This window comes from Numida meleagris, chromosome 1 (genome assembly GCF_002078875.1).
Source record: "Numida meleagris isolate 19003 breed g44 Domestic line chromosome 1, NumMel1.0, whole genome shotgun sequence".
Lineage (NCBI taxonomy): Eukaryota > Metazoa > Chordata > Aves > Galliformes > Numididae > Numida > Numida meleagris.
This window is the reverse complement of record NC_034409.1, coordinates 101,960,573-101,984,530: the sequence shown is the minus strand read 5'-3', so window position 1 is coordinate 101,984,530 and position 23,958 is coordinate 101,960,573. Positions and strand designations below refer to the sequence as shown.

At 37.8% G+C, this 23,958-nt stretch overlaps 2 protein-coding genes across 7 annotated transcripts; one reads left to right on the top strand and one right to left on the bottom strand.

The window, feature by feature from the left end:
- USP16 (ubiquitin specific peptidase 16) lies at nucleotides 892-20,415 on the bottom strand. Of its 4 annotated transcripts, none has more exons than XM_021403842.1 (18): nucleotides 20,281-20,415; nucleotides 18,353-18,451; nucleotides 16,085-16,263; nucleotides 15,298-15,401; nucleotides 12,843-12,946; nucleotides 10,935-11,113; nucleotides 9,882-9,974; nucleotides 9,186-9,316; nucleotides 8,739-8,826; nucleotides 7,800-7,878; nucleotides 7,070-7,161; nucleotides 6,233-6,289; nucleotides 4,906-5,076; nucleotides 3,647-4,316; nucleotides 2,938-3,032; nucleotides 1,775-1,861; nucleotides 1,332-1,491; nucleotides 892-1,221 (listed from the first exon to the last, which is right to left on the bottom strand). In XM_021403842.1, exons 2-18 carry the CDS (start codon nucleotides 18,411-18,413, stop codon nucleotides 1,097-1,099), a joined length of 2,475 nt encoding a protein of 824 aa, XP_021259517.1. In that variant the 5' UTR covers nucleotides 18,414-18,451; nucleotides 20,281-20,415; the 3' UTR covers nucleotides 892-1,096. The 4 variants fall into 4 exon arrangements, with proteins under 4 accessions (XP_021259517.1, XP_021259544.1, XP_021259525.1 ...); XM_021403869.1 differs by having other exon boundaries at nucleotides 10,935-11,110; XM_021403850.1 differs by lacking the exon at nucleotides 20,281-20,415 and adding an exon at nucleotides 20,040-20,174.
- RWDD2B (RWD domain containing 2B) lies at nucleotides 20,227-23,843 on the top strand. 3 transcript variants are annotated; one of them, XM_021403902.1, is made up of 6 exons: nucleotides 20,292-20,495; nucleotides 20,755-20,973; nucleotides 21,098-21,165; nucleotides 21,876-21,952; nucleotides 22,037-22,241; nucleotides 22,952-23,843. In XM_021403902.1, exons 1-6 carry the CDS (start codon nucleotides 20,316-20,318, stop codon nucleotides 23,187-23,189), a joined length of 987 nt encoding a protein of 328 aa, XP_021259577.1. In that variant the 5' UTR covers nucleotides 20,292-20,315; the 3' UTR covers nucleotides 23,190-23,843. The 3 variants fall into 3 exon arrangements, with proteins under 3 accessions (XP_021259586.1, XP_021259577.1, XP_021259572.1); XM_021403911.1 differs by having other exon boundaries at nucleotides 20,227-20,364; nucleotides 21,876-22,241; XM_021403897.1 differs by having other exon boundaries at nucleotides 21,876-22,241.

Genomic DNA, 23,958 nt, shown 5'->3' with positions numbered 1-23,958 from the left:
CAAATAAATGAAGAGAAGGTTAGCTGTTGAGAAGTATCAAGCACATGTATACAGAGCACTAAAAATTTTTCACATCCAGAAAAGCTTAAAACTTGAAGTCCTGTGCTAAGATTCTTAAAGTCCCTTGAAAGAACTGTGCTTGAAATTCAAACCACTTCAATAATTCATTCTTTTATTACTCTTGTCTGTACCCCTTCACAGCCAGAAGGGAGTGGACAGCTAAATCAAGTCTGGAACTACTGCATGCCTAAATAAGGTTGCCATACAGCAGCTATACCAGAGCTTGCCTTACAGTTGGTAGCTGGCATGGCTGAAAAACTCAGCAAGTTTTTGGAAGGACTGGCATACTGATTTCATCAGCTGCACAAGTGCTACTGCTGATGACTTCAAGGTTAACAAGAACACATGAGAGAGCTCATTTTCTTAGTAAGGGTGTTGTGAAAAATGCACTGAATGTAAACAGCTGCTGCTCTAGCACAAAGAGCCAGGACTTTATGCGAAGCCAAGCCTGGGGAGAAAGACAAGCTTTCTTAATCCTCCAGAACAAAAATGCTTAACTGAGGGGCCTGTACTAACAGCTGTGATCACAGCTTTGTCAATACACTGCAGTAAGGTACCCGTACTAAAGAATTCCTAGAGAGTTTGCGAACTGAAGGCTCTACTAGAAATAAACCAACAGCAGAAAAAGATTCAGTACCAGCTCTATCTCAGCTCTAACACATGTAAAAGTTCTGAAACACATCGGGAGGTAACTTGGTCAACATGATAGCTGGTCTCTGAAATGAAAGAGTTGCTGACTAAGATTATGGATAGTGCGTGGAAAAGGCTAACAGAGCAGCAGATGCTCGTCTGTGCCAACATCCAACTGCTCAACAGAAACTTCAAGCTCTCATTTTGAAAAAAATGTTCTTTATTTATAAGTAGTGAAAACACTGGAAACAGTATAAGTTAACCATGTGTCAGTGTGTCTAAGAAGCACAAAGTAGATCCTTGCAGTCGTATACAGTAGCTCTAAGACGTTAGTATGATTTGCATGGCCCTGCCTTCTTTTGGGGTGCTTAAGGTGGTTATACACCAAGAAGACTCCTTGGATGAGTTACAGCAGTCGCTCGTAGAACAGGAGATAGGCTTGTGAGCTCAGCACTTTTGATGTAGACACAGCTTGTACATGGGTATCGCTGATGTGGAACCACTGTCCTTTTGTTGGTTCAGTTTCTAAAGCTATGAAAGTAAGAATTTCAGAGCAGAAGTTACGACCAAGGGTTAAAGTACTCAGTCCTGTTACTGTTCAGCAGTAAAAAGTAATATGTGAAATACCGTCAATTATTTACCTTGAGGAGGAGGCTGTCCTTGAAGGACAAGATCAGAAAGATGACTGTTCATATTTCTCATTTTAGCATAAGCAGTGTAGTGCCCAGACCTCATTGTTCCACTGTGTTCAACAACTCCATAGAGAGAGTATAATACCTTTGTATTCCCTTCAGCCACGTTCTAAAAAAGTTAAAGTTGGAAGTTAAGGCATGTCAGTCACATACTGGCTTTTAAACAAGGCTACAGTATAAACCCTTCACTTTGATTTCTTTGCCAATGGAAAGGAAGCTGGTCATCTGTGGTAGTACACTGACTCAAGTGCATGTGGCACTTAAAAGCTATCTGAATTTATCACCAAAAAATAACCTGATAAGCATTCAACACAGATTGTGCTAAGCAGCAGAACTGTGAAAGCACATTAAAACATGGGAGAAGAAAATCCGATTGTTATCCCACTACTTACTTTACATTTAACTGTACAGAAAGGGGCCAAGTCTATCACTTCTGGAAACTTGATATGCCTGTTAACCTTCCGTAGATTAAATCCAGCCTTAAAGAGACAAAAAGAAGAAGGAAAATCCATAGTTTTAGGTGCAGCATATTAAAACTACGCTTAATTACTAAATACTTCAGATTAAAATTTTATGTTCGACAAGATTGTAAAGAAGGAAATTTGTCTCCATTTTTCTCCGGTGCCCAAGGTGGTCTGGCATTACCTCCTTGCCCCTACAGGCTGCCCAAGTTAAGAAGGCTCTTCAACTCACTCTTAATGGTAACTTAATGGTAGCAGAAGCAGAGAAAGAATCAACTCAATGTACACTTGTTTAACTATGAAGACATCTCTCACTTCTAGATACTGCAGTATGCCTGATGACCTAATTTTTAGGTTGTCAAAGCTGATGGAAATTCTACGCCCACCTTATTCAAATAATCTTCCAGTATCAAACTGGAGAAACAAGGGAAAAGATGACAACCGTTATTTCCTTAATTGTATAATCATCTTTAGGAATATCCTATACATTTGCATTTTCTCTGTGGAATTGCTCTTCATCTATGTGAAAAGTTACCTCCCTTATTTTATTTTTTAATCTTTTAAGTATTTTGACCAAAATATTTATTTGGCTTTAAATTGAAAAGAGACAATACTGTCTACTATCTCCATCTGTTTCCTCTTTTTTTTCCCCTCAAAAATTGAAAGCCCTAAATTTAAAGTTTTTTCCTAAGCCTATTTGTTAAATTCTTACAGTAAAGCATCCTGTTCTATCTGTACAGAAATGTAGGAGTTCATCAACTGCTGCAGTAGCAGGAAACAACATTAACATACTACTTAATACAGTTTGCACTATAGTGAAGGAAATAATTAATATATTGCAAATAAGCTCACCACAAGAAGTTGCCCACCCCACCAACCCTTAAGAAACAGAAAAAAACTCAATGAAACAAAAAAAACAACTTTGCATATAACTGCCTCCCAAACGCTGGAAGAAAAAAAAAACCCACAACAAAAAAACAAACAGGATTAGATGAAAATGGAAATAAGCTAACATCAGATCTAAGTAAAGCTAATACAGTATGCATATATACAACTTAAAAATGCACATTTTTGAAACAACAGCTGTTCATTACCTGTTGAAATCTCTTTAAGTGAAGAGTTAAAATCGGAGGAGCTAGAGAAATCAGCATTTGCTTTTTTGCATTAGTATAAACATACTTCTTTTCGTCTGCAAGAAAGCAAAAACATCAGCGATTAACATCTAAATCCTAACATTCCACTTTAACATGATGAACTGTAAAACATCTGCCATCTTGCAGCTCCCAGATCACAAAAGTAACGGCTCATACTATGTAAGATCAGAGCTAGCACCTGCAGGACGAATATCTTGCATGTCCTCTACAACTCTCATAATCTGAAACTGCATGCATCTTTCATTGGTCTTCTGAGCAAACACCACCGTGATTTCCCTATCACTGTTACAGAAGTTCCACATTTAAGAATAACCACTTAATTCATTCACATTATGAATTTTCAGATGAAAATGAACCCCCTGAACTAAACCCACTCCTCTGACCACTATTCTGTTCCAGTCCTCCAGTATTCCGTACCCAAGCTTGTGAGCACACTACTCTGATTAAAGACTTGTATTAGTCTATGTAGAAGAGGTTCTCACAACCTACATATTAAATACTATGCTACTAATCCAAGTTAGGTTTGAAGTTACACAAGCACTCTTTTAGGAACACCCCCATCAATCACCCAAGCAGCAAACAGGAAGTTTGTTCATTTAAAAGATTAAAAAGTATATATATACATATATATATATAATCTCAATCATACTTTTTGTGTTCTTTGGTCCATAACGTCTTTGTGTACATACATCACAGAGCAGTTTATTGTTCTCACTAAGTTTCTCATTACGGGTAAACTGATACAAACAGTGATGGATTGAGCCTTCTTCTGGGTTCAGATCTTCCCTGTTGGCAAGAGTACAAAACGCCATTTCTGCATCTTCGGTCAGTATTTCACATGTCTTGGCTGGAACAGTTTGAAGGTCATCTAAGATGTTTATATCAGATTCAGCATTGGTACCCAAGTGTAGTTTTGAGAAGTCAGTAGCAAGCCCTTCCTCATCTTCATTTCCTTCCTCCTCATCTTTCAAAGATAGGTCATCAAGGCCATTGACAAACTCTACAGAAGAATCTAAGTCTTCCGTAGGGAGATCCACTACAGAGTCCTTTTCTACACACTCTTGTTCCGTTTTTCCTGCATTTTCATGCATGCTCTGAATGTCTGTACTATTTCCCTGCATATTTAAGTCATTCTGAGTTAAGTAGCCGTCTCTGCAATCATTTGATGATTCCCCTTCTTGCTTCTCGATAGGAATTTCCGAGTCAATTTCTGCCTCTCCTTCCTGGTCATATGCTACATCTTTTTCTGACTCTTCAGTAGCACAGATATCCGTCAACTGAAGTACCTTTCCTTGGAGTTTTTGCTGGCGGCGTTGGCTCTGAAATTGATATACATAATTTATAAGAATAGAAAAAACAGAGTAAGTTTAAATGATACTTAGCATTTCTGACCATTTCTTTATAACACTTTTTGCTGCATATCTGTGTCAAAAGGGGGAAAAATACCTATGACTTAGTGATCTGCTGTCAGTTTAACGAACACTGAATTTAACTTTGCTCAGATATAGCTCCTCCCACTGCACCCTGTCACATAGGATCAAGAAGATACAAAGGGAATTGTTGTATTTTAAAGATAATTTTCTTAAGCCTGTATGCTAAAATTTTGTGACTGTGTTACAACCAATGACCAGAGAACCTGTCTGACACATGCTGCCCATCTGAAGTAGCATTAATTCCACAGTCCTCTGGATATTGACTTATTCCTTGCACATCAACTTTTAACAGAACGCGTAGCCTCTTCATAGCTATGTCATACATAGAATCAATTTTTTTGGTTGTGCATTTGACTGAGGAGAAATTCTAAGTTGTCTCCTCCTCCTCCATCTAAACTGAGGAAGCAAAAGAACTTGTTTTACCCCAAGTCTCAAGTGCTTCATTAATAAAAATGAAATACTTATCAAAACCAACCTTGGCTTGTTTTTTGGCCTGTTTCTTTGCTTTTTTCTGAAGGTGCTTACTTGTACCAGGGGGCTCATCTTTCTGTTTAATATAATAGTCATTGTTTTTATCCTCTTCTTCCTCTTCAGATTCCTTTCCTTTGCTTTTTTTAACATTTCTCTCATTTGTATTTTTTATTTTCTGGTGGAAAAAAAGAAAGAGAAAAGCCACAAAACCACCACAGAAACAGATATGTTACTGTCCTGAATGACAAAACAGTATTCCAGAGAAAACTACAGGAATGTTATCTGAGTTTTGAGCACAAGACATAACATTGTAGTGACTAATGTACAACCAGCTCATTGATGCCAGCCACTCTAATGCTTAGGATCTGAGATGGATCTCACCCCAGATGAAGCCCATGAGAAATGATGACTTGCAAAATGAAATAGTATGAAAAAGTCAGTATATCAGAGCTGAATTCTGGACCCATAAAGAGACAACATTACCTTTGCCTTTTACAGATGTAAATGTCATTAAATTCACTAGAGTAGTATTTTACACAAGTAGAGACATTTGCAGTTGAACTGCATGCCACACAATTTGCAAATAAACAACAATGCTGCATCTGCCACAATGAAATCTGTCCATTGCAGAAGATGCATGATCCCTTTGGTTGAGAGGATTTCATTTCAATATATATTCATTAGTTGGGCAGTGCTACATGGCAAATCTGAAATATTATACATGCTGATTATCAATTTGAGGCACAAAGCAAATCAAGTATTCTGAGTGTCAATTTTTGAGAGCAATCAAATCAAGTATTCAGACACTATTCTAGCGATGCTTCTCAATTTTACTCAATACGCTTTTAGATTATGAGAAGTATTATTGCACTCCATGTAGAAAAAATGGATGAAGAAAGTCAGAAAATAAATAATTCAAATATACCAGTAGGCAACCACTACCATGTGATTTAGTTCATTTATGACAGCGAAGGCAAACTGGTAAACATTGTTCTTTGCAACTCAGTCTTCCACAGTAGTGAGACAACATTTGAATTTACCAGATTATTCCCTAAGCCAATGTCTACATCAGAGTTATTAACCAACAACGCAGCAAGATCACCAATAGACTATCACTGATCTTACAAAGGCAACATACAAGCCATAACTTACTGCAGTAACTCTCATTAAAATCTTATTCTCTGCCTTGTTGGGGCAAGATTAGTATTTCAGTATGTAAAAGAGGCATTTAGAAAGATGCATATATTATTTCCCAAATGACTATATAATATAGGTGCTTTCATACAGGCCAACAAAATTAAGCCAGGTGTCAAGCACATACAGGTCCTTACCTGATCATCTAGTACAGGAAGCGACAAATCGAGGAAAGATTCATGGACCAAGGATACCTTTAAATGAATATTTAAGAATTCAATTTAAATTTTGGGATGTGGCTGGCTTGCTGTCAATAAGCTCATCTGTGTGTATCCTTGTTGCATTCTATGTTGTTTTTTTTTTTTCCCATTTACACATACAAACACAAAACATAGCTGTTTGTGAATACAGATTGGCTATCCACAACCAAGTTCTACCAGTCCTATCGCTACAGAAATAAGTGAAATAACTTTCACAAGTTTTGGTTTTCTAGAACATGAGAATCCAACCTAAGGCCCATGAGATTGATTCTGAGATCTGCCAGGACACTCATCTAACCCACACACTAATATCCATAATGAGTTCATTTTTGGGATGCATTATCCCCATAGTGCCTTCTTCCTTAACTATTTTCCTGGGAATCCCATGGTAATTCCTGCATGGGAAAGGGAGACCTAATTGTCTAATGAAAAAAGTAAAGAGAGACCCTCGTAACATAATGCTGGTAACAGAACTTCACTACAGTTTGTACCACTGGAAGGTGTTTTACAGAAATCTGATGATAAATTCTTTTGGTAGAGGCAGCTTGCTGCTGCTGCCCTCTTTTTCTGACACTCTTGAAAAGGAATGGAAGATTAGCTTTATAGCGTAAGGGAAGACAAGATTTCCAGCCAACCACGCAGCTCATCAGCTCACAGAAGTGTATTAACCAAAGAAAACCTCTCTAATTCCACTCATTTCTACAAAGTTACTTTGGGGTTCTTCTCAAGAGGACATAAAATCATACTCCAGGGTATACCAAAGCAGGTACTTACTGTTCTGCATTCCTCACACATAATCGTACTGGTTAATTCTCCACCAAAGATCCGATCTACAAAACTTTTTATTCCCTTCTTCTTTTCATATTCTGAGAATTGACAAAGTATATATTAAACTTAATAATACTGCATACAATATACTGGCAACTCATTTAATTATGGCATACCAAAGGCAAAAAAATCCCACCAACATTATGTTGGAAGTACACAGCATGTGTTAGCCTGTTCTATTCTACTCAGGAAGTGCAGTAAGTCTCTTACAATAAGATCCTTTCATATATTAAAGGAGCGGGTGTGAAAACACATTTGCAAAAGACACTTTGACTGAACTGAAAACTTCGCCGCTTTCTCAAGTCAAATGCATTTTTTGGTTTCCTCAGAATCGCCACACCCCAGCAGGAGCTCCTATTTTCTCTCTGGATTTACCTCAGACAATTGTCTGAAGCTAAAAACAAGTATCAGCTTTCATCAGAGTTAATTCCTCTATGAACAAAACCAATTTCCTCAAGCTATACTTCCACTGTAGCACAATCTTACGCCACCACAGAAAAAACACCACTAAGATCAGCAAGACTTTTAATAGATCATTTCATGTTTTCAAATCTTGTATTCTAGACAGACAAGTAATCAAGATGTGGCATTTAACACGTATCTTTTAGTGACAACTGTTGGTGTTAAAATGAAAAGAAAAATTTAAGTTATCACAGCATCAGCAACACATTTTTACCTTTAATTTTCTTTCTCAGTTCTTCTTCATTTTGTTTGTCTGAGTCGGTCAGAGCCTTCAGTATTCCAACACTTACTCGCTGAAATTTTCAAAACAAATACACATTGCACAATTCCCTAAATGAATTCAGTTGGTTTTCTAAAACGCTTCAAATGGAGAAAAAAGTTAATCTTTACTGATGAAGAGAATCTATACAAACAACATAACTGACTGTAAAGATAGAAGAGAGTTCCTGCATTTTGATGTTAAAAAAAATAGCCAACCAATCAAGAAATAAACTTGCAATCATAACATCGCAATTAGAATACAAGAAAATTAGTCCACGGATTAAATGCTTTATGAAATTAGAACCGGACAAGTACACCATGAAGTTTCCACAAGCATTCTTCCACATTTTTCAGAAAGGAACACAAAAAGACATTCTTTAGGATGAATGCACATAGTCCAAATCACGATTTTTACAGTAGTTTTGGACCAGACAATCAATTTTCTGAAGGACATTTATATGAAAAGTGTTAAATCAACTCAAGACTCTTTGAGCAAACGTAACTGACCATTCCTATTTGATTTTATCTGAACAGCACAGAGAACAACCAGAACACTGGTTTCAAAACATGCAGAAAATATCATTGCCTTTGAAACTTAACGTGTGCAACCTTGAAGAGATACATGCCAAGAACAAATTTATTTCTTTGAATATTCTTTTCTAAAATTACAACAGCAATACTCATGATGGTCTCTTCATAATGGTGCTACTTAGAAGCTGCTAGGTTCTACAGCTCTGATGCTAATCCTCTGCAAATAAGTGCTTATGGGCAGCACAAATCACTTTACAAAGGGTTGACCTCTCTGAGAAAGAATGCTTTTTCTTCCCTCAGCAGAGATGAAAGTCTTGGTCTGAAGAAGAAAGTTATTTGCAACTACGAAACTAACACTCACTTGGATTTCTTCTGCTCTCATACCATCAAGTAAGTAACGAAGCAATTCCTGACTGTCTTGCTGCTGATAACCTTTAAATCGTATTGCTCTGTTAAAGGAAACAATAATTGTGAAGTACAGCTGACCTTAGAGATAGAAGAGTAAAAACAACATGTAACAGACAGAAGTGCAGAATCTCAAGCATCCACATATACAAGAGCACTAAACATCTGCATATGGTACTTTGTAAAAATGTGAGGCTAGCCAATCAGAACGTATCACTGAATATCTTTCATTTTATTTCTATTCACCTACATTTTGCTTTTTATCCTTTCAAAACTTTAAGTGTTACAATAATTTTATATGCTGTGAGGTAAGCTCAAGAAAAAGAGGAAGAAAACTGACCTTTTGTCTACACAACTCCTCCCCCCCATACTCATTATGCTATGCATTTATATAGATACTCACTTCTTACAAACCTGAGCAAAAAGCTCCTTAGGAGTGACTACCCCTCTCTTTGTCTCTTGCATTTCTGTCAGGAATTGATGCATGGCTAAAGTCAAAGGACCTGGCTGATCTAGTTTTACCAGCTGAGGTTCCTGTTTTAAACAAAAGCAACAGAATGTGCCCTTAGTTTGGTGACTGACCCTTCTGGATTACTTTTTTCCCTGTCTGACCTCTCGACTTCTTGAAAATACTCTTACAAAACAGAATACACAAAATTTGATGGCAATGTGTTACAAGAACAAGTTTCTCATCACATGATACACTAACCTGAGAGTCATTAACTATTTTTTTTTTTTTTTTGCTCAGTCGCAGCTCCATATTTCTTGCTTTTATTTAGTGCTTTAACCCATTTTTTTCCCAGCTAAATCCTCACTGGATTTGTGCTGAAGACATTTTTAGTTCCCTATGTTGCATTCAGACAAAAGTAAAAGTTACACATTTTCATTACTTTGAAAATAAAAGAGCACTACTGACTTCAGCAGCAGCTCTGTTGAATTCAGTGGTGAAGTTCACACTGATTTTACATTTTAATCTTGTTAACAGTTATGTTAAGCAGATTTCAAATCCAGAGGAGAGAATATTGTTTGTTTTTTTTTTTTAAACAGACCAGAGGAAAACAAACACACAAATCCACAATGAAGTTTGAAATGTAAATACCATGCATAACTCAGGTGACTCAATCTTAACTGTTGTGTCAGGCATTTTAGCTTCTTTAAGCAGCTCCCTCAGGACTGGGGTCTGTGATAAATTCTGTAGAAGACAAAAGAAAGAAAAATAGCCAGGGAAGTGGTAGTCAGGGAATAACAGGAAGGGAAGAGAAGTTCCACTTGCCATGTGTTAGCAACAAGATTAACAGTAAGTTATAACTGCCAACCAGAACTAGAGAGTTAAGTATGACCTTGGACGCAATTCTGGAAATTCTACCAATGTTTAACTGCTAAAAGTAAATCCCACAGAACTAAGGGGACTCGCCAGGATCCTCTCTCTATATTCTCATAGGTCATAGAAGCCCTAGATGTATTATTCTTCTACAGACTGACTTCTTGACAGTCTACTTACTAGTGCCTGTTTTAAATCAAAAGGTAAATCTAGGGTACATATTTCCCTCGTTTAAAATGTATTAAAAAATAAAATCAAGCTGTTCATTAAATTCTGTAAGTGCAACGTGAATTTTACTCAAGTAAAGCTCAGAAGCCGAACAGCACAAGATAACATGCAAGTTTTAAAACATACCAAAGAGGAAGTTTTTTTAATCTATGCACTTCTTAGCTAAGAAAGACATGCAAGATGGCAATACAATATGCTGATCCAGTTAATATTTTCTTCTATTTGATTTCCTGCTGCTTACAGTGAGTATTTTGTTTCAGTAAACATCCATGGTCTTTGGGTATTAATGTCATATTCTAAGGGGTCAGGAAGGGTAACATACCAGACTACTTTACAATGTATTTTTACATTATTACTAAATTAGGACCTTGGCATGCTTAATCTCCATCAGTAAAGATGCTGCTCCTCACAGGCAAGGCAATTGGTTAGATCTGCACTTAGTACAAGTCTGAACCTGCAGTGCCATTCCTTCATATTCCTCTGGGCCAATGCACTATTTTTAAAATGAACCCAACGTTCTTGGCAGATAAAAACCATATTCTAGTGGTGCCATTTCTTTGCCTTTTTTTTTTTACTTTTTAAGAACAGCAGTAACTACTGTACCTGCATCACTGCATTAAAGAAACACGTATTCCCCAGGTTACTAAGTCCTTTCACAGTCACTTCAGAGTTGGTAGTGGAATGAGAACTCTCTTTCAGCAAGACTTCTTTTTCTTGCTCATTTCTGCTGTCTTTTTCTACCTTTTTATTTCCAGCGTCTTTGTTCTCTTGTTGTTTTTCTGCTGCAACAAACAAACATATTAACTCAATAAGAAGGAAGGGTCAAGGATAAAGTTCTTATATGCAGGAGCAATCTATGATTGAAACTTAAGCATACGATAATTAATTCTGTAATCTTATAGATGCAAGGTTCTTAACTCCTAGGATTTAACAGTCTAAAACAAACAAGAAACTCTTGAAACACCATTTCGTATCAGCTTAGCATTTAAACATGACAGTCAGCCCATAACCCATTCATGCCAACAATCTCTGAAACTCAGCATGTGCTATCTGAGATTTCATTCCTGTTGCAACATCCTCTATGTTAGGAGTTTCTACAGCATCCAACAAGATGGCATCTGACCCTCCTGATATGATATTATCGTCTGAAATCAAACTCAAAAGCATTTCCACTGTGAAAGAATTCTCATGTTTTCTTATTAATATAGACACATGAAATAGAGAGGTACATATTCTTCATGACACATTGAAGATATTTTCCCCCAAAATCACCTTCGTGTATAGCTCAAAATTTCAATGACTTGTTTAACAAAACCATAAAGGAATACTAAGTAGTTTTCAGAATAACACCTGCACCGGTTCTACCAGTTTGGCAGTCTACTTTTGATAAGGTTTCTGACAAACAGGGCTGGGAGTCGAGATAACTTTAAGACAATGAAACGCCAGCTCAGAGAAAGCAAGAAAATGGACAATATCATATTCGTTGATGAACAAGAAAAGAATTACTGCTAGAATTTCTGAAACAGACAACCACAGGCAGGTATTAAATCAGCAGTCTAGTTCAAATCTGAGAAAAAATATTCCAGCAAGCAATCTAAGTTCAAATACTACATGTAATGAAACTACTTAGCTGGCAAAGACGGAGCAAACACACCCAAAGATTCTGATCCCTTTTGGGAAAAGCTCAGCTGATTCCTGAACAAAATATTCAGAGACAACTACTTGGCGTTGCTGGTTTGGGTGTGATCTGTTTCCAAAAGGGGCTATGATGTGACTCAAGCATAGGATGATGTTGGAAATTTTGGTAGGAGTTAGAGCATTTATTTTGCTACAAAAACTTCTCCAAGCGGAAATGCCTTGCAGAGAAATAGCTTTGCAGGGCACAGCATGCTGTAGAAACTGGAGGGGTAAGTTGGTTTTTTTCCTTTTAAACCACCACATTTTGAAGGTAGACTGCAGAGTTCTCACTGCTCTGCAGCAACATGTACACCCTCAGAAAACAAATCCTCCGATATCCTAATGGAAGGAGTATACAAGCTGCAAGAGCTGAAGACCTTGCCATTCCCAGCTGATAAGCTTTAAAATGTCTACATAGATACAAAAAAAATAAAAATCAAATTACCTTTAAGCAATAACGGTTTAATTTTTTTTTCCTCAAATCTCAAGAGAGACTGAGCAATACTGATGAACAAACATGACCTTTCTTAGTACTGAAAGTTGATTATTTACTCACAGAGCATCCTAATACCATACTTAATTTCCTGCTATTTTACTTTTTGGTGTGTAGAAGTTTAGGAGATATTAAGCAAAATCTGGTCCAATTAAGTCTATAGGTTACGATGTTTTGCTTTCAGAACTAACAGAGAAAAACAAATGAAGAAGTTAGCCATTTAAATGACCATAAGGTACTCCTTAGTAAGAAAAGAACTACCGAACATTCTTGATTTACAGAATTATCTGCTGTATTTAAGGGACTTTCTGATTTACTCTATGGATACTACAGTTACTTACCTAAATGTGATGAGTTGATACAAACTTGTTTTTTAATATAATCCACAGTCTGGCCCAATCGTGTTGAAGTACTGTATGGAACTTCATTATCACATATGTAGCACCTGTAGTGGCCCACGCACCCCCCCAAAAAATGATAAAAAAAATAATTATTATTATTCCTATTTTTTTCCCCATTACAATTCCTAAACTACTTACTTGTTCCATGCAATTAATTACACAAACATATAAAATTAGAAGCTATGGGGGTTTGCTTTTTTGTTTGGTTTTGAAGTTTTACGTAAAAGTGCTCAATTTATCTCTGATGAAGAAAGTAGGTATATTTTTTAACTTTATTAAACAATTTCAGTGCTTGGATGCAATGATCTACAAACAAAAATGAGACCTTTAAAGGATGTGCTTACAAACCTAGGCTGCATGCAAAGGAAATGCTGGGCAAATTATGCCCAAATAAAGGAAGTGAGATAACAGGCCTTACAGGAAATGGCTTTCCAATCTCATGGCATTGAAAAAATGAACTGATTATTTTTGTGCTCCATTTGTCCTGCATGCTTTTCTCTTTCCCTCTTTTGTTACAGAAATAAATCTATTTATTTGTCTCTTCACAAGCAAAGAAAGCATGTGGTTAGACCACTGATTGTATTTCAAGAAATTCTGATAGAAATTACAGTGGTAAAGGCTTGAGTAAATTTTACTGGAACACAAACAGCATATGGAGAGTTGCATGTATCAATTTTGTAGTTCTACCCAGTCAACCACTTGAAGAGATCTTAAAAGTTATTGAAGGGAATGCAAACACTTCTGCACTTTGAAACATAGCAGTTAGAGTTATTAGGCACAAATGCATTTAGCAGATCTCAGGATTATCTGTAACTTTCTGATCTTAAAAGCAGCAGAAGCCTGCAGTAAATTGCTTCCCTAAATCTCTAGCATTAGCTGTAATTTTTTTATTTTCTTCCAATGTTTCATTAAAAAACAAACAAAATAAACAACAACAACAACAAAACCCTGGCTCTACCTGTAGAATCCTTGAGTATGTATTTATTGACAGTTTGGTTAATTGTAAAAATTGGCATTCTCACTCCTGGAATTAACAGATGATAATTATTTCCACGGGCAATTTTTAACACAATAACCTTTCAACAGCTATTTTGATAGGAAGTCTTGAAGAAATTGAGAGATCGAAGTTAAGTTTTTTCAGTGATGCCAATTTGACCAATGGCTGAAAAGCATTATTAGATCCAACTGTTACATCATGCTGCAAATATATACAATAGCATTTCTTGTAAACCCAAAATAGTCAAAGATGATAAATTACTAGAACTCTCCTCTTTCTCTTCATATACAAAACCATTTTTTGTAATTGCTTATAGGTATCATTCGAGTCCAGTTCCAATCATGTATGCATACACACTATATACATTAAATCATACATTCATAGCATTAACAAACTCTAATTAAAACTGCTTTTGACTTTTTGGGTTTATGTACTAATATCACTGTGAAATACAGTTCGGGATTGTAGTTCTGATTAATAACAATACTTTATGCCCAATATACAATTCTCTGGTTAACTTCTTATACAAGTTTGTACATGAGAAAAATTTGAGAAGAAAGCAAAATATCTTGTTTAGACAACTTTCTCTCGTTCAATGGTAGTTTCATTTAAAAACTATGGGTATTTTCCAACAGAGAAAAAGTACTTCAAAATCATAATTTTAATACTAATTTAAAACCATAAATAAATTCACTAGTTCATAAGTAATATATATGTATTACTAAAAAAGTTCATTTCCATTGTAGGGTAGAATAGAAATATTAATCATCACACATACACTGTAAATATGATTAGGAAATAGTCTAATATGAAAATCCACATATTGATGAATAATTTTAGAAAATGGTGACTTCAAGCAAAATCAAAACTTCGTCAGATACCATATTTTTGTACAGCACAGTTAAGAATGCTACAGCTCTCCATTACACACTAACGTGCTGTTCCTTTTAAGAGAAGAAAATATTACCAGGAAGACAGAATTTGTATTAACTGACCCAATAGCATCTTGTATTAAGAGGTCATAATTACTTTTATTTTCTCAATAAATAAGTTTTTCAATAAGTCTGCATCAGAAAGGAGCTTCTCCTAGGGATCAAAGTTAAGATTTGAAGCTATATAACAAGTTTCTGTGTGTCAGTATTTTGACCTAGCAAAAGCAGTAAAAGAAGAAATCAATGGCATTTACTGATTGGTCACTTCTAAGTTCAATTATGAAAATGTTCTACTTAGAAGTTTTACATGAGAGCAATATTAACTCAGCAGATCTTAAAGACTGCTGTGTGTGGAAATGCTTTACATATTTCCAAAGAACTCCCAGAAATCACACAGAAAACACAAATGATATCCCAGCCTCTGTTGCCCTCTAGCTACGTCTTAACTGTTGCCTGACAAACTCACCACACACTCCAGTTGTCCAAACTGAGAACCAAACAATGGGGATCTGATCTTGGCGTTGTGTAATGCTTTAAAGCATGCTGCTCTTGAGAATTTCTGCCACAGCCCTATAATGTTGATAACCAGAAGCGTCACAAAACCCAGTTGACTATCAATGAAACATACATAGAGTCAGAGTATAAAGAAAGTATTTAAATAAAAACCATTCAATTATGTTCAACCAATTAGGATAAATAGATGGCTCCTTATTTCAAGACATTTCTTCTGCAGACAGAAAAGTACCTTACTGAGTGCAGAATAACCATAGTCTTTTGGGGACTGAAAATCTAATTTACAAATTCTAGTTTCAACAGCTTGAAGAATGCAGCAGAAAAAAAAAAAACAAGCAAAAAAAAACCCCCAAACAACCAATTGTTTGGCACGCAGAGTTCTAACTTCAACAAACTAACGTTAGCACAAGATATTATGGGGAAAATAAAAAATTTAGAGCATTGACATAAATTTATATTTTCTTAGAAAAATACTTTGGACTTTCTAGGAAAGTAAATCCTCAAGATAGCGTTTTAGCCTTAAGTCTGCTAAATGCCTTTGTGCCAAGATTTGAAGTACTTCATTTGCAATTCAGAGCAGACCTTTTTCATAAGACTGACGTATATCAAATCACTCACATAGCACCATGCTTAAAATGGTAATAAAAAGATGTAACTATTTAATTAGAAGCTCTGTTGTTCCACTCTATTATGAGGCACTGAAAGATGTTAATAGATATTAACAACAAAATAAGAGATACCCTATGGCCACATTTTAGACATAACCATATTGAAGGGCTTTCATCAGTCTCTTCCTCAGATTTCTCTTGTGCCTTGTTGTCTGCCTTGCAGTCCTGACAAACATGCCATTCCACATTCAGCAGTGCCTTTTTCAGATGACTTTGTTCCAGTCCTTTACGAATATGCTTGCACACAGGTTCTAGAAAACATGAAGTACAAGAATCTTGTAGGTACCATAAGAAATGTAGATGTCTCTGGGCTTCAAAGACATAGGATGTAATCCAGAAGCTGATGATCTCTTCAAACTCAAAGGAACACTGACAGACAATTTAGAAGACATACCAGAAAACCCTTTTAGAAGTCCATACTTTGTTACCTCCACTCACAATCTGAGGATATTTTTGATACATCCTTAACTCCTGCATTACTAAGAAAAAATAATAATTCAAGTATCACTCAAACCTACATCTAATTGGAAAAGTTGTCAAAGCTGTTGGTTACAAACCTACCTAGTGAGCCAGGCTGTGGGCTTCTACTACTGTGGCATTACGATTCCCACACCTCTCAGGGAGCAGGCACAGCCCACTGCCACAGTTCCCAGTCACCAAGGCAGCACCTGGCTGGCCTATAAAAGCAGAGATTGTGGAGGTTATGTTTCCAGCTGAGCTGCCTCAGTGAAGTTATGCAGCAGACTATGGTAGAAAAGAATGGTAGAATCACCCTACCTATACCATCGTCATTTTGCACTACAATACTACCTTCTACTTATAGCTGCATCTTCTGGGCCTGCTGTGAACTCCCATCTATTCAAACTCTGTTTACTCTGACAATAGGCATTTGCTGTTAAAAGATAATACCAGAAGGTTTGTTTTGTTGTTGGTTAAATCATCACTTCAGAGTGAAGAGAAGCTACCTGTATGTGTAAGTATGTATAGAGAAACCAGGAGTTACAGAAATGTATACAGAGTACATTCAGCCATTTTAGTATCATTAGCCTACAATTCTTCATTATTTGCAGTTACAAATGTGTAGTGATTGGAAAGACCAACGTGATGGAAAAGGCGTTACAAAAAGAGGTGGAAGGACCAGCACAAGAGCAAGGTGCTACAAAGGAAGGGAAGTAGATCACTCATCCGTATCAGAAGATTCTGGGTTCACAGGGAAAAGCTTCCACCAAGGAGGGATCTCCAGACAGAGATCCTTCCTCAGCAGCAGTCAGCCCTTAACTGAGGCCTAAGAGGGGTGGAGCCTGGCAAATGTCTACATTTGCAAACAGGAGGTCGTATATCTGACAGTATCAATAGGTACCTCAAAGTTAAAGAGTGCAGAATAAAGAAACTCATGCTAAAAGAAAAATGTTCTGTGTACTTAATACCTTAAACTAACATTCTTTAGTGAAACTTCTATTGAACACAGTTACCTTGTTGTTCACATAACTCAACTGTATTAAGTCTTTGCTACAGAATTACTTCTATTGCTCAGCTCAGAGACAATACAGTAGCTCTGAATCTGTCTTTGCTGAGAACCCTATGCTCAACTACAGCATCACGATGCTATAAAATGTTCTCCGCATGAGCTGCAACCAGTGTTTTGTACCTACAGCTCTATTTCTGTACAAGCATACAGGATTTTATCACAGTACACATGGTAGCCAATGAGTCAAATACACATATTAAATGCTTTCTTTTAAGGCTTTAAACAAACAATCAAAAAAACAATCCATAAGCTTAATCTCCGTCTTCAAAATTATATTTTTTAAACAAAGTTTTTGTATCTTGGCTGCTACTCTATAGTGGAATTACTCATAATAGTTTCCACCTGCAGCTGTACAGGACTTCATCAGGGTAAGCAAATAAGTGAGAGGGCATTGGCAGTTACACCGTAACTGATTTTTTTTACTGGAAAAAGATGAGGAATGGTCATAGTAGAGATAGATCTTGATGACAAGGAAAAAAAAAAAGAAGCTAAAAAAGCCATAGAACACAGAAGCTACCATGAGACCAGAACAATAAGATCTGTATGTTGGTAAAGAACAGAGCGGTGACTGAGTAATTGTTTTCAAGATAGTATTATTATCTTACAGCACACTTGGAAAAGTAGCAACACTAAGGTTTCTTTTAAAATTTCAGTTTCAATTATACAAACCCACAATTTGTAATCGTTACTTCAAAGCCAGTGAGGCCAGCCAGCATAAAGGCTTTCTGACATTAGAGAGTATTCAAGCCTTCTCCAAGGTTAAAACAAACATTTTCCTCTGTAGGACTAGAGACTTCTCTGAAGAAACATACCCACTATATCCAGAGACTCATCAGCCTGTGCAGTTTTGCCTTTGGTGCGTTTCTTTCCCATGTTTGTAGCCTATGATTTTCTTCACACGCAACAGTGACCTAGCAAAACAAAACCAGAAAATACATTTTGGTTTTACTTGTTAGTTGCTAAACAATACATTGATTCTATGGCCAAGGTGATGTTCCTTCAGGTGAATTAACTTGTAGTTTGACATTCTCAAAATAAATTAATTATAATTTAACAGAAGCAACTGTAACTGTGGTAGAAACAAGATGCCAGTATAAATTACTAAAAATGGTTTAAAACCTTAAAGCAAAAGCAATGCAAAGAAAAACAAGGTGAATTACTTATGTATCAAAAATCCTATACACTTTCACGACTCGGACTTTAAGTAACTAGTGAAACAGGGATTTGAGGAAATGAAACTGAGTATTTCCTCATTAAGTTTTCAAGACTTGTGCAATTACAGTCTTTCACTTTTGTTTTCTGTAAATCCTTTGCATCTTTGATAAGGCCTGAGACATGCAAATACTCTAACAAATTTAAAAATACACAAACAATGAGAGTTTCAATTTTGTAATTACTTTGTTGGGGGAAATTCATTACAGGGGAGTTGAACTAGATGGCCTTTAAAGGTCCCTTCCAACTCAAATGATTCCATGATTCTATGAAAAAGTTCATAATTGAGTCTCTGCAGATTCATGCATGCTTTGCAAGCTGGCCTGGCTCTGCTCTCCACCCTTTAAGTTAGCTGCAGGTAAATGTGCAAGCACAGAACTCAGTCTGACTCATAACATCCATCCTTTCAAAACCATGTCTCAGCTTAGAATCACCACCACACTAGCAAAACAACTGCCGGCTTGGTGCTGCCACAGCCAGAAAACAAAACCAACCTGAAAGAATCACAGAGTAACTGAGCTTGGGAGAGTTTAGGCAAAATACATACAAAGGATCTTTTTGTATGAAAAACCTTCTAAGAAGCATGCCTGTACAGCTGATAACCCAGATGTTAAATGACAAGTAGCAGAATGGTTAGATGACTTCAAGAGCAGTTCCTGGAGGCATCAAGGCCAGGCTGGATGGGGCCCTGGGCAGCCTGAGCTGGTGGGGGCAGCCCTGCCCATGGCAGGGGTTGGGGCTGGGTGGACTTTGAGGCTCCTTCCAACCCAAACTGTTCAATGATTCTATGATCACATTTATAAACATGCATTCAGTTCACTCATCCAAATTCCCTCCACAGCACATTTTTTCCACAGAAAATCACAACGCTTGATCTTTTACAATCACTTCTAAGCCATTGCAGCCCTTCCCAATCTGATTTAGCCCCAGCCAGGCTGACAGGCCAGCACCAAGCTGTTCATGTAACTCGCTGCGGTCGGCCAGACGTGTCTGACAGGCTCCCTGTCAGCAACCTACGCTGGTAAGAGGGACACAGAACCCAACACCTAACAAAACACCGCTTTGGTTTCACTTCGTGACGGCTTTCAATTTTGGCACAGAGAACTCTGAAAAGCACTGAAAGCGCACCTGCGCCCTAAGGCATCCAAGGGCAATGCCCCCAGGCCTGCCGGGCTCATAGGTCCCTCCAGTCACCTGCTGCCAGCGGGGAGCCGGCACCCCCGTCCTGCGGCAGGAGGCGAGCAGGGCCGGACGGCCTCGGGGCCGGGGCCGCGCCGCCGCACTCACCGCGTCCCGCGCCGCTCACGTGTCGCCCGCACGGCGCCGCTCCGGCCTCGCCGCACACCCGCACGCGGCTCCGCCCCACTCGCTTCCAATTGGCCGAAAACGCCTCCGCGCCTTTACTGACAGACGGCGCAGCCAATTGGAAAAGGCGAGCGCCGCGGCTGGAGGGCAGACAGCGGGCTGCCAACGAAGCGAGCCTCGGGATTGAGGTGGTCGGAGTGCCCGGCACGCTGCCGCCCCTCACCTGCTCCCGTCGCAGCGCGGGTGGCGTGACGGCGCATGGCTCGGTCCCGGCCGGCCGGCAGTTTCACCTCATCCCAGGGCGACGGTCAGCCGCTGCCGCGCGTACTTCCGGCGCGCTGCATTGTGGGCAGTGGAGGGGAGTGGGAGGTGGTGGCGCATGCGCGGTGTTTGGGTCGCGGTGGCGGATCGACGACCGGGCGCTTGGAACTGGTGCTGGTGAGGGGCAGCCCTGCCCGCGGCAGCGGGTTGGGGCTGGGTGGGCTTTGGGCTCCCTTCCAACCCAAACCATTCTGTGTTTCGGTCCATTGCAGATTAATGGAGTTGTCACGTGAACCTCACGCTTTGCTCAACGTTTATTCATTAGTTTTGATGGAGTCGGTTATAAAGACTAATTTGGCTTACATTGGGGTAGACGATTAACTTCTTCACGTATTTTTTTCCTTCCTCATAGATGGTTTTCTTCTCCTTTACTTAGGAAGCTGCAGAAATGACTAACCGGGAAGAAGCTGAGATTCAAATATCAGAGTTAGATTTACTCTCTAGCATGTTTCCGTATGAGGAAGAGTTCACTGTGACTGACCAGCTGGCTGTGGCAGAACTAAAGCACTTTGTTGAAAATGAGTCTGCAGAGATGCCATCTTCAAAAGTTCAGTTTATACTGAACGTAAAGTCAGAGGACCCGAGTGCCTCTATGGTATTGTAATAAATGTTTGTGTGTGTGTGTTTTGTTTTGGAGAGAGTGTTTTGTTATTTTCCTAACAGTATATAGTGAGACATCAGTGTTTCTTTGAACTTAACGTTTGATCATTTGTTTCTAGGTAGAATTTTCTATGGTCTGTGCCTTACCATTTAAATATCCGTCTGTTCTACCAGAAATTACTGTGAGGTATGTTATTAAAAATACTGCTAATAAAAATACTTAGAAGCTGTTGTAATATGTAAATAAAGATCTAATAGCAATATTCAGTTTTTTTGGTAATTTACTATCAAATTATTCAAATTAGTTTAGTAGTCAAATTTAGCCTGGTGGACGATGGTGCTGAAGAAAATCAAATCTACAAGAATATGATTTCTTCAGTCACCTTGGCAAATAAGACAAAAAGTGACTCCTAAGTGAGGAAGAGTTCCATCTTCTGTACAAAGGGGTTATGTGTAGGTGCTGTTCATTGGTCTGATGCTCTAGCAGAGTACGTTTTCCGTTTTGACAAGGATTAACACTGACGAAAGAAGTGAAAAATTACTCAGTTGTCTTACTCTTTCTTGACCAAATGCTGTTACTGCTAGACCTCAGGTTCTTGTTTATTTTTCCTTGAACGCTTCTCATTAAAGAAGCATTTTCCGTCATTGTGTATTACAGAAAGTTAGTTTAGTTACTGTATCTCCTTATGTGCCTTTTTCTTGATTCTAATTTTTAGTAATATATCTGTATTCAAGAGTTAGCACAATAATTGAATGCTTTTTATGACATTTATAGCTCAGATGACTTAAGTGTCAGTAGCAAGTGCATGTAACCTGATTTGTTTGGTAGCTAAAAAAAACTTCTGAAAAATATGTTAAGTTGTAAACATATTACAACTGCTTCTTTTTTTCCTTTAGGTCACCATTATTAAGCCGCTCTCAGCAAGTCCAGCTGAACTCGGATCTAAAAACATATTTGATGCAGAACTGCAGTGGTGAGCCTTGTGTTTTGAGTGCCAGAGAATGGGTTAAAGACCAGGCAGCTGCTTACATTGACAGAGAACTTTCACCTTCCTCAGTGACGCCATCAAATGCTGTGCAGTCAGAGGACGTCGTTTTCACTAGATTGTGGATCTACAGTCACCATATTTACAACAAGCAAAAAAGAAAGAATATTATAGAATGGTCCAAGGAACTCTCTCTGACAGGGTTTTGCATGCCAGGGAAACCAGGTGTTGTTTGTGTGGAAGGTCTACAAAGTAGTTGTGAAGAGTTCTGGTCAAGGTTAGCTTTTCTTTGTACTTAAATGTCATTAATATTTAGAGTACTTTGTTTTTTTGTGTTGTATATGTGGCCAGAAGATGTGACACCCAACTACCTTCCAGCCTATAAAGGTCTGCAAAGGTTGTTATTTATTTATTTATTTTTGTCATAATGTGCTTGCAACTCTGAACAGCTGCTGACTGGAGGCTATAGCAGTCAAAGCTACTAATACTGCACAGTGCACATATATTTATGTTTTTATCTTGCTGTGTATTTCAGTGGTATGGTAATGGACAGCAGTACTCTAGTTTTGTTTGATATGTATATGGTTATATTGCTTTATGTTCGTAATTTATTCTGCTCCCATCACTTCTATGGGTAGTAGAGACTAAATGGACATTATTGTTTGACTAAAAGAATGTGACAACACATGGTAAGAATATTAGAATTCTTAGAACATCAAGGCAGAAGTGAGCACTGAAATTGAAACCACATCTTCATCAATTATTTTGTGAGGAGACACATAACGGTTTTTGAAGGAAATGAAACAAGCTGCTGCTTGTGGGAGTATTTGCATACAAGCAGTATTCCTATAACCAAGGAACCATTACTTCTGTCCTGATATATGTAGAAATTAAATTTGTTTACTTAAGTGATAATTGCTATTTCATACTATTTTCTAAAGGAGTCTATATCTTATAGGTAGACTGACATTCTCCATTTGCTTTCAGAATAAGAAGATTAACATGGAAAAGAATACTAATTCGGCACAGAGAAGATATTTCTTTGGAAGGTGGATGTCTTGCTGAGATTCAGAAACAAAGAAAGTTCTCTACTTTGGAAGAAAAATGTTTCGACGCACATGGTGCTAGAGGAAATCATATGGACTTGGGGCAGCTGTATCAGTTTTTAGAAGAAAAAGGATGTGCTGACATTTTTCAAATGTACTTTGGGGTTGAGGGGCATTAAATCACCACAGCTTCAACTGCCTACATTTCTAAGTTAATCCTCATAACAAATCAGTTAGCTTTTCTGCAACAGTTGATCAGAGAGGAAATTAGTGATTCTTGCTTAATACGATGAATCCAGTTTTCTATGAAAACAAGTATTCAGTGGCAACAGAATAATGAAAATGACTGAATGAATGGACACCTGGATGCTTTCCTGTGCGACCTGCTGTAGGGAACTGCTTTAGCAGGGGTTTGGACTCAATCATCTCCAGAAGTCCCTTCCGACCGCTACAATTCTGTGATTCTATGAATGCGTTATTACAGCTGCTGGTTTTAAGGACCTTCGGGTACACACCAAATTACAAAGAATGAAAATATGTTTAGTAGCCTAGTGGGTAGAATTACAGAATGTGGCATTGTGGTGAGTGAATACGTGAATAGGAAGAAGAGAAAAAGGTGTGTGCGTTGGAGGAGAAGAAATATGATGTTTACATGATTTATTACTGTTCTTGTGAGCTATACTGAGACTTTTTCCAATAACGTTTTCTTCTGCTTTCCACACAGAAGTTTATGAAGCCATGAGATTAATATATTTTTCTTAAAAAAAAAAAAAAATAAGAGCAGACTCAGAAAAGCCTTATTTATGCAGGTACGATGAGCTTGTATGTCTTTTGCAGTGATTATTTGAAGTGATTTTATTTGATACACACAAATTTCCTTGGCTGAGGGTACGCAAATCATGAAGTCCTTTTAATTTTACAAGAACAGAGCGGCTTAATAAAGGCCCC